General features: G+C 44.4%; 1 protein-coding gene across 1 annotated transcript in view; it reads right to left on the reverse strand.

The window, feature by feature from the left end:
• The window catches only part of SUZ12 (SUZ12 polycomb repressive complex 2 subunit), a 979,834-nt gene that overhangs the window by 473,659 nt on the left and 490,632 nt on the right, over positions 1-15,543 (reverse strand). Inside the window, exon 10 of the mRNA XM_078654391.1 lies at positions 8,312-8,489. Within this exon, the coding sequence (XP_078510517.1) occupies positions 8,312-8,489 (178 nt within the window). The remainder of the gene's footprint in view (positions 1-8,311; positions 8,490-15,543) is intronic.

Below are 15,543 nucleotides of genomic sequence, written 5' to 3' on the forward strand. Positions count from 1 at the left end.
AGGGCAGAAAACAATACTGGTTTTATTTAGTGTAAATGCTCAGCCCAAGTAACATTCAGCTTGGCCAGTCCACCTCCTATAAAAATACTGAGGCACAATACAATTGCTGTGCGATGGACAAAAAAAATCCAATGTATTTAAAACTCAACATGCTCCTGGGTATATGTCCTGGCTTTAAAACAAACTCCCCAAATGTATCTATGTATTCAGTAGGTTAACTACTATGATCATCAATCTAATTCCACCGATGTGGGGGTGGGCAGGAGGAACCAACAGTGGATGAAAGACAGTCGTGCTACATACAACACACGGGCCATAACAGGCAGCAGGCACCACCAAACGGAGACTGCCCAGCAGCCTCGGTGGCGGCACTCACAGGAGAGCCAAACAGAGCAGGGCTGAGGGCTAATTGTGAAAATATTCCTGTTCATTGCAGCGCAGTAGGGTGCTGCAATCAACAAGAATACATTCACAAGAGCCCACAATCAGCCCTCAGCCACGCTCCATTTAGAGAAGAAATGCCGCAAGCCCAAAAGCACGGCGTGCGCTTTACACATCGTGCTTTTGAACTTGATGCATGCCTTTTTATTAATAGAGCGCAGCTGCGGGCTGATTGTGGGCACTTGTGAATGTATTCCTGTTAATTGCAACACCCTACTGCGCTGCAATTAACAGGAATATTTTCAAAATGGCCCACAATCAGTCTGCAGCCATGGCCCATCAACAAAGAAAAAGTATAGCAAGTGCAGGAGACACTTGCTTTAGAACTCGACCATGGCACCTGAAAAGGACAGTTTTTCACGAATGCTCTGCCAGGATGTGTGCGCGCTTCACTCGGGACACTGCACGCTCGGGGTCAGCTTACAGGGAACACTGCAGATTTTGCATGTTGCGTATCCTGACTGGGTTGGGGTATGCTAGGGCTTTGCAAGTGTCTATTGTAGCTCCTAGATATGCTAGACGGCTGAAAGTGAACTTGGTGAGGTTTACTGTGAAGCCCAAGTCGTGAAGCAGCTGTACTGTTTTGTACGTGTGGAGTATGCAGCTGTGTTGTGATTTGGCTTTTATTAGCCAGTCGTCCAGGTAAGGTAAGACATGAATGTGCTGTCTTAAATCTTTGCATGCTGATGACGAGCTGAGCTCGTCATGCAGCACGGTGGCCGAGTGCTGGTGATGAGCTGAGCTCGTCATGGCCTCCGCGGAACGCCCACGCGGGGATAATTACCCCACTGTGCTGATGACGAGCCGAGCTCGTCATCAGCATGCAAGGAGTTAAGAAGACAGCACATTCATGTCTTACCTTACCTGGACGACGGACTAATAAAAGCCAAATCACAACACAGCTGCATACTCCACACGTACAAAACAGTACAGATGCTTCACGACTTGTGCTTCACAGCAAACCTCACCAAGTTTCACCTTCAGCGCGGCCCCCCCTTCCCCACCGCGTCGCGGGGGAATTAGCCCCGCGGCGATGGGGTTAAATGAGCTACAACTACTTGAAGGCACTTGGTGAATACTCTGGGTGCCGTAGTTACTCTGAAGAGGAGAACTTTGAATTGATAATGGTGTCCGCCCACCAGGAACCGGAGATATTTTCTGTGAGCTGGGTGGATGGGAATATGGAAGTAGGCGTCGTTTAGATCCAGAGTGGATAGAAAGTCGTCTTGTTGAAGCAGTGGGAGCACCTACTGGTTGGTGACCATGTGGAGGTGGTCTGATTTAATATAAAGAATCAGCTGTCTGAGGTCCACTAAAGGCCTTAGAGAGCCATCCTTTTTTGGAATCAAAAAGTACAGGGAGTATACTCCTGTTCCCTGATGATGGAACGGGACTGGTCCTATGACATGTTTTTGTAAGAGAGAGAGAACTTCTTATTATAGGAGTGTGATGTTCTGGTGACATTACACGTTGCTTTGGAAGAATATTTAGGGGAGTGCTGGTAAGTTCCAGACAGTAACCATACTGGATAATTTGTCTTACCCACTTGTCTTTGATAATAGAATTCCAGACAGGTAGGAACTGTGAGAGACGTCCCCCATCAGGAGTGGGATGATCGGGAGTAACAGAGGGAAGTCACTGCTTATTGGCGGGGAAAGTGCGGGTAGAGTTACCTCTGCCTCTTACCTTGTTCTTATTTCCTCTGGGGGAGTTAGATTGGTTGTTACCTTTGTACGGGGAGGAGGGATTTTCTGATGACACTTTTTGAGCCACCCCTATATAAAAGGAGTGGCCTCCATGGACTTTGCTGTGTCTGTGCCTTTCTTCATTTTCTCTAATTAAGTGTCTACTGATGGCACGAATAGATGCTCTTAATCAAAGGGCTGGTTAAGTATGTAGGATTGTACCTCCTGCTTGAATCCAGAGATTCGAAGCCAAGCATGTCTGCGTAAGAGTATGCTATTGTTGATGGTGCGGGATGCTGTGTCTGCTGCATCTAGCACGCATTTTATGAAAGTGTTGGTGATGAGTTTCCCTTTCTGGATGAGGTCGTTAGCTTTAGTATTGTACTGATCCGGTAGATGTTGCATGAGTTTGTCCAACTCGTCATAGTGAGCCCTATCATAGCGTGCCGAGCACAGGCAATATGCCAATGGTTAGCCGCTTGGGAAGCCACTCTTTTGCCTGAGGCATCAATAAAAAGTTTGGACTCCTTATCAGGAGGAGGGGCGTCGCCTGTGGTTTGAGAATTAGCTCTCTTATGGGCGTTAGTTACAACAAGAGAGTCTAGAGGCAATTGGTACTTAATATATGCTGGGTCTGTAGGAGCGGGTTTGTATTTTTTATCCACTCGAGGTGTTAGCATTCTGGCTCTAACTCGGTCAGTATGTTTTAGAAAGCCTTTGAGCATTGGTAAGGTGTTAGTAGACCTTTGTAAATGTGTGAATGTCTCCACTAGGAAATCCTCTTCTAGAGGGTCTGAGTACAGTTCCACCCCGTGATATTGAGCAGCCCTGTTAATAAGCTGCGCAAAACCGATGTTAACAGGTGGGGAGGGAAAGGAGGGATACAGGTCGGGATCGTTATCCTGGTCTTGATCTTTATCATAGTTGTCTCAAGGATCAGGGTCCTGTGGTATATCATGTGGTACATAATGGTCCACATCCCCATGTCCAGCCCCATAGTCCTCGTCCTGTGTGTCAGGTGATGGTAAATTTGACGGAGTAAATTTAGAAATTTGGTTTGGGAGGAGGAGAGGGGTTAGTACTCATGTCCTTTTTCAAAGGTATAGGATGACCCTCTGAGATCCAGCTTCCGTTTTTTGGGAAGAATTACCTTGAGGTGTCCAGTGTTAGGGTCAATGCGGAGTCTCTTTTGTTTGGGATCCAAAGGTGGCTGATTGGGTAGAGATTCTTTGGATGGAGTTAATTTAGGTTGAGGATCTTTGGGCGCTGAGTTTTTGAGTCCGAGTGCTTTTTGGCAGGTTTCGGCTTCGAGCCTTTAGGAGTGGGGTGTTTCAGAGCCGAGACTTTCGGCGTGGATCTCGGCTCCGAGGCTTTCGTGTGGATTTCAGCTCCGAGGCTTTAGGTGTGTGCTTGGGCTCCGAAGCTTCAGGCTTGGAGGCTTTCAGTTCCGGGTCTTTGTGCTTGGCGGGTTTCGGCTCCGAGGACTTGGGCATCGATGTTGTTTTCAGTGCCAGTGTCGTGGAGACTGGCAAAGCCTTGTGTTTGTGTTTCGTGCTGAAGGTGTTGGTTCGGCACCGTAATGAGGCTGGCTGGAGCCCGAGCCCGAAGGCATGAGCTTATGTTTCATAGCCGAGCCAGTGGTGTCTGAAACTTTGCATCGGTGCCGACCTGTGCCCAAGGGTAAAGGTGATACAGGAGCTGCAGTTTTTGGGTGAGTGGGCACAGGGGGATCTGTACTCACGGTATGTTGACCCAGAGTGATGGTCGGTTCTTCTTTCATGTCAGAATCGGCTACGGACACGCAGACCAGTAGTTCTTCCTCGGCTTTTGGATCCAGTTGGTAGGAGTCCATAACTTGAATGGAGTCCGTTCCATCTACTACTGGCGTGGTCTGCACGGGTAGGCCCGCCTCGAAGTTTCCGATCTAAGGTTTTCAGATTTTAGACGATGCGCGTCGAATGGAAACCGTGATCGATAGACAATACCATTGAGGGTAGAGAATTGTGCGGTGAACGAGTTTGAAAACTATACCGAACCATAGCAAAATTACATCGGAACCCGATGGCGGAAAAAAAACAATCTGAGGATGGAGTCGATGCCCATGCGCACTTTCATCAAAAGGAGGAGTCACCTACCTCGTGACTAAGACTTCTTCGAACAATAAAGGGCAAACATCAGGACCCAACACCAGATGGCGATCTATGCTAAAGCATATGATCTACAGCTCATATGCCTCGAACAAATAATTTCTTGCCGTATAATAGCCCATGGCTATTATACATTTTGATTCACTGTTCAGGGGAGCAGACAGAAACAAGTTTGGGTTAACTTCAATACAAGAGGAGGCCCACCAGTCTTGCAGGTGAAGGATGAGCCAATATAAACTTGGGGTTGTCTGTAGCCGCACAATAGCAATGAGCAACTTGGCGGCTCACTGTGGAATGGAGGCCAGTTTGAGAAGTGTAACAAAGATACAACCCTGAAGTACCTTGGTGAAGGGCAGCACTGATTCCCAGGAAGAGGACAAAAGGATGTGAAACCCCTGCAAGCATACCTTATTTTTCTCTACAGGCAGAATATCGCCAGCACCTCTGTGTCTTGTACCAAGTAGGCGGGATCTGCAGGGCACAGCGTGCCCCTATTTTAATTTCTTAAAGTCTGTTCTCCTACTTTAAATATAAAAAAGGAACTGTGTCCCAGGACTGGATTGTTGGTTCTTTCCTAAAAGTGTCTAAATATGGCCTAGAGTTCTGCACTCTGAGCATGGCTTCACCCATCACCACAACTCCCTACCCCTCTGTATTTGCTTCACTGCTGTACTATAGGGCCAGTCAATCACAATCTTAGCAAATGCATGCAAAGGTTTCTACCTGTGACAGCTTTACAATGACTTAAACCATAACTGTGGGCCCCAACTGGGATTGTGACAAATACAATAGTCAGGATCATTAGTGTCCCCGCCCAAGACCTAACCCGCACTTTATTTTTGGGCTCATCATTGGGAATGTAAATCCTTTGTTCTGAAGCAGTAGGGAGAGGACCCTAGATGTCCAAACCGGTTTGTCATCCAGAGCCCTTTCTATAGCCCTCTTTTGCCTTATGCCTAGTAGGGATGCCACCTTTCCAAAAGAGAAATACTGGCAAATTGTTCATGTTGTATGAGTCTGCAAAGGCCCAAACATGATCCTTCGAAATGGCTTTAGACAAATTCGTATATATTAATTTGTAACGTGATCTTTCTGCCTTTGTTTCCTGTAATTATTAGTCTGGGATCATTAACGCCGCTGTAGAACATTTGTTAAAGTGCTTTCTTTTTATATTTTTTGTTTGAAATATATATTTTAGGTGGGAAAATGAAAGACTCGGGAGATTTTCCTAATGTTTGTACAAGCTGGGGCAATAAAACTGGTCATGCTAGCCAAGTGGTAACCCTACTTCCTAGGTCTCACAGCCTAGGTTCGGACTACAGGGCCACTCCATCAGGCACCTCTATTGGAGGCAGCCTCCAACTCCAGAGGAAGGCTGTCCAGACCACAGAAGTCACTTAGCAGCGGTAGCTGTAACCTAGAGTGGTTCAGCCCTAACAGCTAGTCCAACCGGATTTTGTTCCTGGGGGCAGTCTTCAGTTTAAGGGGCAGACCCACTTGGCCTCAGAAGCCAAGGTCTACGTAAGCAGCTGCTACCAAACCGCAAAGAAGTTGATCTAGTGGGGAAGAAATACAAATCCTTGTAGCAGGTTACATCTATTTGATACCAGAAATATCATCATTAGTTTCAGAGAGTAAAAACAAATACAAATTGCATCTCTGACAGCCTGAAACCATTAGCACACATTATGGGGACCTTTGGTACATTCACTCCAGAATGTGAATATGGCTTTAGTCAATTGAATGAGGAACTCTATCAGTCAATCGTTTGTCTTCTATAATGTTCATAAAAATCGGGTGAATTTAAACCAGGATTGTGTGCTCAAAATTTTGGGGAAAAGGCAGAAGAAACGTGGATGAACAAAACTACATGGCTTGAAGACAAGTGGCTCGTGATTCCACTGATAAGGGACATTCTGTGATTGGAAACTTATTGCACTTCATGGTTGCATTTTAATGTCAATAACCCATATATGAAACCTCAAATAAACCTGTGTACTCTTCAGTTGAATTAAATATTTTTTATAAACTGTAACAGGTCATTGAAATGTTAGTAGCACAAAAGAGGGTACAAAGTTCCCCATGAAAGAAAGGACATAGGCCGTGTGAGTGCAGTAAAGAGCAAAAAGGGAAAAGGGGGGATTCCCTTGTTGGAACTAAAACCCTCACACACCCAGTAAACTAGGTGTCATGCTTCATCATTCTGCTCCTCGTCAGACTGGCGCTGCAATGTCTGATGGGCTCCCGAAACCGGGGCTCTTTATCGGAGATCTTTTGTTCCAGCCATATGGTGCATGCGTGTGAGAGGGCAGGGAAAGTGTAGTAGTGAAGGGAGTGTAAACTAAAAAAGGGTAGATCAATCCACAATATAATTTATTGGCGTGGTTGACTCCCTTGGTTAAAAGGGGTGGGAGGGGAGATATATGCAAAGAGATTGCAGAGCAGGATATCTACTACCTCAGGTCAGGTCAACATGTTTCTTGCCATAATGGCAATTCTTCAGGACCAGGATGTTGAGTACTACACAGTGAAAAATAATAAATTACAAATGACAACCTTATTGAATAGGTCTGTGGATGAGCAGGCCAATTGGTCCTGCTATATGTAAGCGACCTAGAGGAAACAAAAAACAAGCAACAGAGGGTAGTGGTAAGTGCAGTGCTCTGTTGGGGAACTAGTTCGCTAATGCTCTATGTTATACAAACACACAGAAAAGTTAAAAAGTATAGCCAGGGGCAGAGGGTTTCTTTAGAATCAGACTACCCATAGTTATGAGAAGGCAATCTCAACTGAGAATGAAATTGAAGTTAACATTAAAAACGTTACGAATGAAGGGGCTGAGAGACAAAAAGGTGGGGGAGAGAGAGGCTCAGTGCTTACCTTGGGAACTTCCCTAAGGTGCCTCGCAGACTGCTCCCGTGAAATGTTAACCAAATGTTAAAAATTGGCATGTTGAGCTCTTTTTAGCCATGTATCTGAGTTGGTGCTTTGATTGCTATCAGAAGTAATTGAGGAATTCAGTGGCAACAAGATTTTAGCACCGCAATAGGTGGTCAAGTGAAGTCAGGAAGTGGCCCATCAGCAGAGGCACAGTCAAAGGTCCTGCAGGTGCCACGGAACCCCGAAGGCACATCAAAAGTAGAAGCGGGGGCTGGGGCGGGGGGTGAAAAAGTCCAGCAAAGCCTCGAACGAAGCTGGACACAAAGTCACAAAATAAACAAAATATATAATTCTCAAAAATGGGGAGTGGGGGGAGGCTCAGTAGATGCTGTGATTGGGGAATAGTGCTGCTGTCACAGTCTTGCCCTACAAATGGAAACGATACAGAGAAACAGAACCCCTCATGCGGTGCTTCTCATGTGTTTTTGCAGGCAGGCTTTCAAAGAATTCTGCTCAGAAACTTTACTGTAGGGATGTCCAACACAGATTTGGAGCAAGAGCAGTGACGGCCTCATCATAAAAAGCTTTGCTTTCTGCCAATTGATCGCCTTATGCTAGTATACTCGTCGCACTCTGCGGAGTGAATACCTGTGACCCTGGTACAAGAGATTAATGTTGAGGATTTGAAATGTACACACGCTTTTGACAGGAAGCATCTATCTAGAACCCAAACGCTTTTGGCGGTAACATGTCCTTAGTAGCACTGCAAAAAGTGAAAGAAGTCGTGCAACAAAGAGAAAGCTCCAGATCCAGGTGTGTAAAAAATTATTTTCAAAAATGTAATGGACATCAGTGCAATGGGCGTGCCATATACGGCTCCATTATGTCATGTCCGAAGGAGGTGCCAAAGTAGTTGTTGCCATGAGTAACCCCTGCTGGTGTGGGAGATCTACTTCAACTTTTCCAGACCCAGTATGGTGCTTGGAGAAAATTCAAGAGGTGAGGAGTCTGCACGTGATAGAAAACATAAAAATAAATGGGCTCAAGGAGCTCAACACAAATGAAATTTAATTTGTACACTAAAACCTGCACCTCAGACCAGTAACAACCTTCAAAAACACAATCTTATATGATGAACTGTAAAGAGTATTATTTTACCTATGGTCGGTGTAGGTTTGAGTGGATTAAGCCTATTTTCTTGAGGGTGACTTTCAGAGTTTCGAGTTGCAAGAGGTTTGGCTACAGGTGCAGTAGATTTATCATTTGAATCCCCTGTCCATCGAAGGGTAAACTGAAGTGTAGGCCCCTGGGAAAAGGTTTCAAAGGGTGGTAAGCGCTGCAAAGTAAAATAAAAAAGAAACAGGGCAAATAAGATATTAATCTGGAATAATGAATACTGTTCATACCATAAGTTTAAAAACAGCAGTCTGCTCTCAAAAGTACAGTGCTATCACACAAATTATTACCAGTTTTCATCTTCCATTTCATGATGCTCACGGGTCATCCTGTTCACTACTCATAACATAAACATCCTGTCAAAGTGGTTATTATGTATACCATACAACCAAACATTCCAATAATGTTCATCTCTTTTGCAAGTGTACAGAGAAAAAGACAAACAGTTGTTTGTTTTATATAGACAGCATTGTTTTCAGGTGTAGGCTGCATTATTATGGTTCATACTTTGATATTTATATTGCATAGCTTTAAAAAGTGAACAGTGCCCACAAAGAATAATCTCTTCTAGGGGAGGATCGAGCAGCTTGGCATGGTGGAGTTACCTGGCTTTTGGCATGGACGAGTTAGAGCTAGGCTCTGGGAACCATTCGTTAGAGGGTTGCGTAAAGCTGTCGACATTAGAGTCCTGCAAACACAGCGCCCCTCTCACTTGTCTCAAATGATTCCGATGAAACTACTAAAAATCATTTTATTTTTACTTGCCACAGGTGATGTTTGTAACATTCCATGATGCCCCTTCCTTATTATTATTATTATGTTTCTTATATAGCGCCTGAATCGACCCCCGAAGGGGTATCTCCGCGCTTGCCTTGGGAACCCGTCCTGGCTTTTCCCTGTGAGATAGCCCCTACAGGGCATCCCCAAGGTGAAAGCCAGGCATCCCGCCGCAGGGGGGGCCGTTGTGGAGATTAAGCAAGCTTAATGCCCAGAGTTGCAGAGTGTGAACCCATGATTAGGTCAGACGCCGAAGCGAGAATTATCGAGTCCATGGACATTTGAGCTCAAGACCCTGCCGCGTCGGGAATTGAACCCTGGTCCTGGGTCTGACCTCTGCTTCAGGGTCTGCCTGCTCTAACCAGTGAGCCACACTTCTCCACTCCCATTTCCCTCTCGCTCCATGCTGCCCATGCACCAACAAACCCCTTCTCCCCATGAATAACCAGGCACTAGTGTGACACGGCTAAGCTAAGGCGAGTTGAGGGAGGTACCAAGGTGTAATCACCCAGTAACTAACCACAAAACAAAACTGGTCCTGCTGCTAGCTTTTTATTCACCAGCAGCAGTGTGAGCTCTAAATTTCTTCTTTCCGCCTAGGGTGCTGTCAGAGCATTGTTTGGCTTCGAGTGAGCAAGTGAAAGAAGCATGGGCCAGTGACAAAGGGTATGAAACAGTGTCAGTGACCGATACCTCAAACTCCTCACCCCCATCCCACGGTAGTAAGAGGATAAAGCTTCAACGCAGGTGGTGCATAAATGATTAGAAAAGTAGGACTCTTCTTTTTCTCAGGAAAGGCAGGGGGAAAATGTAGTATCTGCAAAGAAGCCAAGAACAATAGAGGGGGTGGGGGTTACCCCTCACACCAGGGCCTCAAGCGGTAAGTCTGCCCCCCAGAAAAGTAACTGTAGCCAGAACTACCTGGAGGGTGGGAAGAGAACAACTTGCCACAGTGTAGGCCAGCGTGCCCATGGAGGTCCCAGAGAAGCTGAACGTAAGCAATTTTCAGGAATTGGCTGTGACATCCACACAAAAAAGAATAGGCGTGGTAGAGGCAGGAGATGCTTAGGAACTGGAAAAGAACAAGAATGGCATACAAGAAGAGGGGCCTCCCTCCCTCACCTGTGCTGGTAACTGGAAATCCAATGGCGCAGGAGAGTGGGAGGAGAGAAATAAACAGATAGTCCATTAAGAAGTCTATGGAGTATTCAGACCATCTCCCACTGAGAGATAGGTTCCTCGTTAAAGAGCAGAGTGCAAGTAGCTGGTGAGGGGAACTAAGCACAGAAGACCCTGTATCTGCACCTTATACATCAGAACAAGCGGGACCCTATGAGGAACATGTGACAACCTAACAAAGGCCAGATGGTCAAGGATCCCCCTCTCTAGAGAGATGGGGAAAAGTAGTTAAATTGAACAAAAGAACTGGGTCAATTGAACTGGGCCATAAAAGATCAGCTTAAGGGAATGTGGCGCCACAACACCAGAGCGGAAGTGAACCACTTTTGAAATAAAAGAAATATAGCAAGCTCAAACAGTACTAACGGGAGAAAATGAACAGGAACATCAGAGCAGAGCTTAGAGAGCATCATCATATCAAGCTGCAGTATCCTCTGAATCTACTTAGGGTCACAAAATCAAAAGCTGGATTATGCGGAGAGGAAGAAAAAAGCTGGGTAATGCAGAGTGGAAGAAATAAAGAGGACCATCGGTATAAAATTGCTGGCCACGAACGAGTACGAAGAATGAACATGGCAAAAAGCAATCATTTATCAAGAAGAGAATCAGAAGAACCATCCCAAAAAGAGAGAGGGAGAGAGGAATCATACAGGAGTTCCTGGTAAACTTCTTAATAGATATCAAAGCCAAAGTGGGAAAGGCCTGCACTAACTGACTAACTTGCCTCCAAAGAGCTGCAGTGGAGCAGTGTTGAAATTATGGGATAGGGTGGACATCCCTGAACGCATGTTGGACACATACAGAAGAACACTAACAAATCTAGGCAGAAATTCAAAGACTGAAGAAGCAAAACACTAAATTACAAGCTAGACAGGTGGGTCTTCATTATCACTCCGGCAGAAACATAATGAACAGGGACGTCCCTAGGTGAACAGAGGGGAAAAGCATTCAAGAATTTCTTAAGAACATTATGAATCTTGGAATTGCATACTGTAACATGCTGATGGGTGTTTTGAGATGTGAACTTGTACTGTGTTTAAATATGTAAAAATACCAAAAATAAAGTTCTTAAAAAAAAGAACCTTATGCATCTCATCTACAGCAATCCATAGTTCTCATGAATCCAACTACATCACTTCATATAGTACGATCACCAAGACCACAAAAAGATCTCCCCAGAGATATTCTATTTATGTAAATATAGGAGACCATTATAAAATAAGCAAGGACAAATTAAGAAATCCTATACAAAATCTATAAAATACAGTTATAACAAGAACTTTCCACTAAAACGCTCCACTAAAAGAAAGAATCCCAATGAATAACCAACTTCCTTATGATAGCTTACCAATGGAGTCACCCTTTTTGTACCATTTGTGTACCCTCTTCAATTCAAGGGCCAAAGAAAAGTGACACGCTCCATAGGAGAAGCACAGAAAATCCTTGGATTGAGTGAGAATACTGAAACACAGACATTGCAAGGCAAACATGAGAAATGGCAGGAAGCACTGGAAACTAACTTACACCAAGTATGGCACGTGCAAAAGGCCACCAAGAAAGCTATCATGAATTGGCCAGGAAAAAAAGGATTTTCTGGAACATTAAAAAACAATGATAAAACCCAGGAAATCCAGGAATTAAAGCTGATGATGCAGAGAAATTAAACAATTGACTACCAAGTTCTAGGAAACTCAAGAAACCAGAAGGGGCCTGGGAGGTAAGAAGCAGTGAGTGGGAGGGCAGAAATTTGATCACAAAGAAGGATCATATTTAGATGAAAATTGGCTCACACCTCACTTGAACTAGTATCTCGGTTCCAAACGGAGAGGGCACAAGTATACACACAACCCCTAAAGTACGGAGAAGTAATTATGGCCGGGATAAGAGAAGAAATGCTGGCCTGTTGGCTGTAGCAAGGATAATGGTGGGTTATAGGAAGTTAAAGGTACTACGGATAATAACTAGAGAAAGAACAAGGAATAAATCCTACTAACTGTAAAGTTTCTCAAAAATAATAACAGATCTGAAGACATACAAAATGCTATGATTGAGGGTTGCTGATCGTTTTACAAAAGACCCACCATTATACAAAAATACATGTACCACATGCAACACGAAGATAAGTCCCACCAGCTCTGGGATTCAGCTACTAAGACGGTAGAAAGGCCAAACCTTACAAAAGCACACTTTGGCGGAGAGGAAGTAATTGGCAAGAGAGACAAAGATGGCTGCTTTATGAAACTCCAGAATAAGTGGCATAATCAAGCTTATATTTCTATTAATCTTTATGTGCCCAACACTGCCCAGAAGCCATTCTTGCATGTTTTGTCTTAGGACCCAAGAAGGGCACTGTCAACTGGAAGGCAATTTCTTTTTTTTATTAAGTCTTTATTTTACGACAGCAAAACCTGATAACCGGTACAGGGCACATTTGCATTACACTTTGCTGAATTGTGGATTTAGTCTGTTTCAGGACAATATAGCATGACCATATTTCAACCCATTTTATTCCCTGAACCTCCCACAGTGGTAGGCATTCCATCCAGGTTAACATCGCCCCAAGGCTCAACCCCAGTTTCCATTTCCTCTGCCCGGACTCAGGTGGTGGCAGATCCTTTGGCCCCATATCTCAATGTATTCATGTTGACAATCGCATGAGTTATGAACCGCCTTTTCAGTGATCGATCAATAGTCTATGCCCCTAATCCACTCCTGCACCAGTAGGGTGGTGTAATGGATCTCCAGCATTTGGCTATCTCGTTTGGCTACTACGCACCCAAAACCATGTAGAGTCCTTTGTCCCTGGAGGCCATCCCATCCCAGAAATACTCCCAATAAACCTATTTTGAGGCCTCACTCTACTGGGAAGCCTATCATCTCCCCCAGTATGAAGATGATTCTTTCCCAGTATTTGTGTATGATCAGGCATTTCCATACAGAACCAGTACCCAGTGGGGGTGCCACAATGGAGGCACCTTGGGGTTTGGGCTCTGCCCAGCTGACAACCTGTGGGTTATTTCTATACTTGAGTAATCATCACATATGACTGCGATGGGCAGGTGGAGAGGCATATCGATAGCCGAAGACAGCGGAGCTGAGTGCCAGGACCAGTGACCCACTTTCACCGTGGATTGAAGCAAAGAGAAAAAAGGAAGGAGAAGGTTTGCATTCTTTTTTAATTCTTTTTGAGGACAAATCCATTACCATAGCAACTTTGGTTTTCGCCGCATGGACTGAGGCATTACTCCGCGCTCAAGAATCGATATGTGTCTGCTCGAGCAACTGCTGTGCTTGCAGCCAGGGTCAGGTCGCTGAGCGGGTCGTGTGGTACCCTGAGCTCGAGAATAGTCAGCGCCTGCCTAGCCGCTGCAGTACCACAGATTTCTCACCTGACATCAGAATGGTGGTGGGGTCATTTTTCTCATCAAAGAGATTCCTCTGCCCACATGTGTGGCCATCAAAGAGATTTCTCTGCCTGCGTGTAAGGCCAGCCTCCAGATATTATTGTGAAAGGCACAGGAAGAGGACTAGCAGCGGTATAAATATAGGTGGAGGACAAGCAACAACTGGAGACTCACATTGCTAAGTTGTACTGATTCTGGGAAGGAGGCTGCACATAAGTGATTTTGACATTCAGGAGCATGGAAATAGAAACAAGCATTTACAATGCAACGGTTTCGCCTTTGGAAATGTTAAAGCTATTTGCAATGTAAATGACAATGCCATTTATTTATCTGTTTTCAAAACCAACACATGAATACAAATGTTGTCATTTACAATGCCAATAGCTCAAACTTTTCCAAAGGCGAAACCGTTGCATTGTAAATGCTTGTTCTTAATCGCTTCAATGCCTTCGGAACCAGAAACAGAAACGGACACCTCTTATTTTGTGCAAACCTTTTATTGTTTCTTTTGCTTTGTGCGCTGTGCCGCCATGAAGCGTTTCGGCCTATGCAGGCCTTGAGCACATGACGCGCCTACAGGACTATATATATGTGGATTTGTGAATATGAATATATATATATATATATATATATATATATATATATATATATATATATATATATATATATATATATATATATATATTCCAAAACAAATTTTCCAATAGCAACGCTCTCAGAAATCCAAACGTCACGCACTAGATCAAAGTCCAAGGGTGTTTATTACACCTACAACATGTTTCGGCTTTGACAAGCCTTGATCACGTCGTTGTTTTGGAATTTGAATTCTGGCGTGCTCCGCCGGAGTGCGCGCCACCTCCCACGGGGCCACAAGCAGTCCAGACGGAGCAACTTTGGTAAATATATATATATATATATATATATATATATATATATATATATATATATATATATATATATATAGATATATCTCAAGCAAATTTCCCTCCAAAAGAAGAAAGGAGTCTGCACTCACGATATGGCCATGGAAATCCTTTTATTTAAATCAAGTCACCAGCTGTAATTACCCGATGCATTTCGTTCTCATCTGACCTTGTTCACAAGTAACGGCACTCTTATTTAAATGACACCAAAGTTCTATTCCATATTTAATGAGCGCCCCCTTGTGGTTATCCTCGTGGGTTGAAGTGCATGATGGTCTTTGTAGTGTTAAACAGTTTTTTAGCCCCAGTGGGCCACATAAAATACTTTTGAAAGGTAGCGGCCCCAATATCGTTCTATTTCACAGCTCCGTAACATACGGGCTATATAGATCCAAGCCGCGGTGACTCACGGCGGCTCCTCTGCCATGTGTCGCTTCACGACTCTCCTCCAAAAGCGGTCCTCAAAGGTAGTAATGGAGCACTTGCTGGTGGTGCAGAATTGCGGCCGGACCATGCCGCTATACATCAATATATAAAACTATATTCAACAATATAACATTATCAGGTGTCCAACATACCTACCTGTAATGATATCTACGGGATATCTCATACCGCCAGGTGAAAAGATCCATAGGACAGCCCTCACACCTCCATGCAACCACACAAGGTGCATCTCCGATTCTGTCTCTAACAATATCTATAGGGTACCTCTCACATCCCCATGTAACAATATAGACACAGCATCACTTCTACATGTGTCAGAAGGCATCTCTCATTCCTGAATGTAACAATATGGATAGGGTATCTCTCATACCTGTCTGCAATAACATCACCATATATGAATATCAACAGGGAGTTTCTCATACTGGCATGTAACAATGTCGACAGGCCATGTGGCATGCAACAACATGTTTACGACATCTCTCACAGT

Source organism: Lissotriton helveticus, chromosome 7, assembly GCF_964261635.1.
Source record: "Lissotriton helveticus chromosome 7, aLisHel1.1, whole genome shotgun sequence".
Taxonomy (NCBI): domain Eukaryota; kingdom Metazoa; phylum Chordata; class Amphibia; order Caudata; family Salamandridae; genus Lissotriton; species Lissotriton helveticus.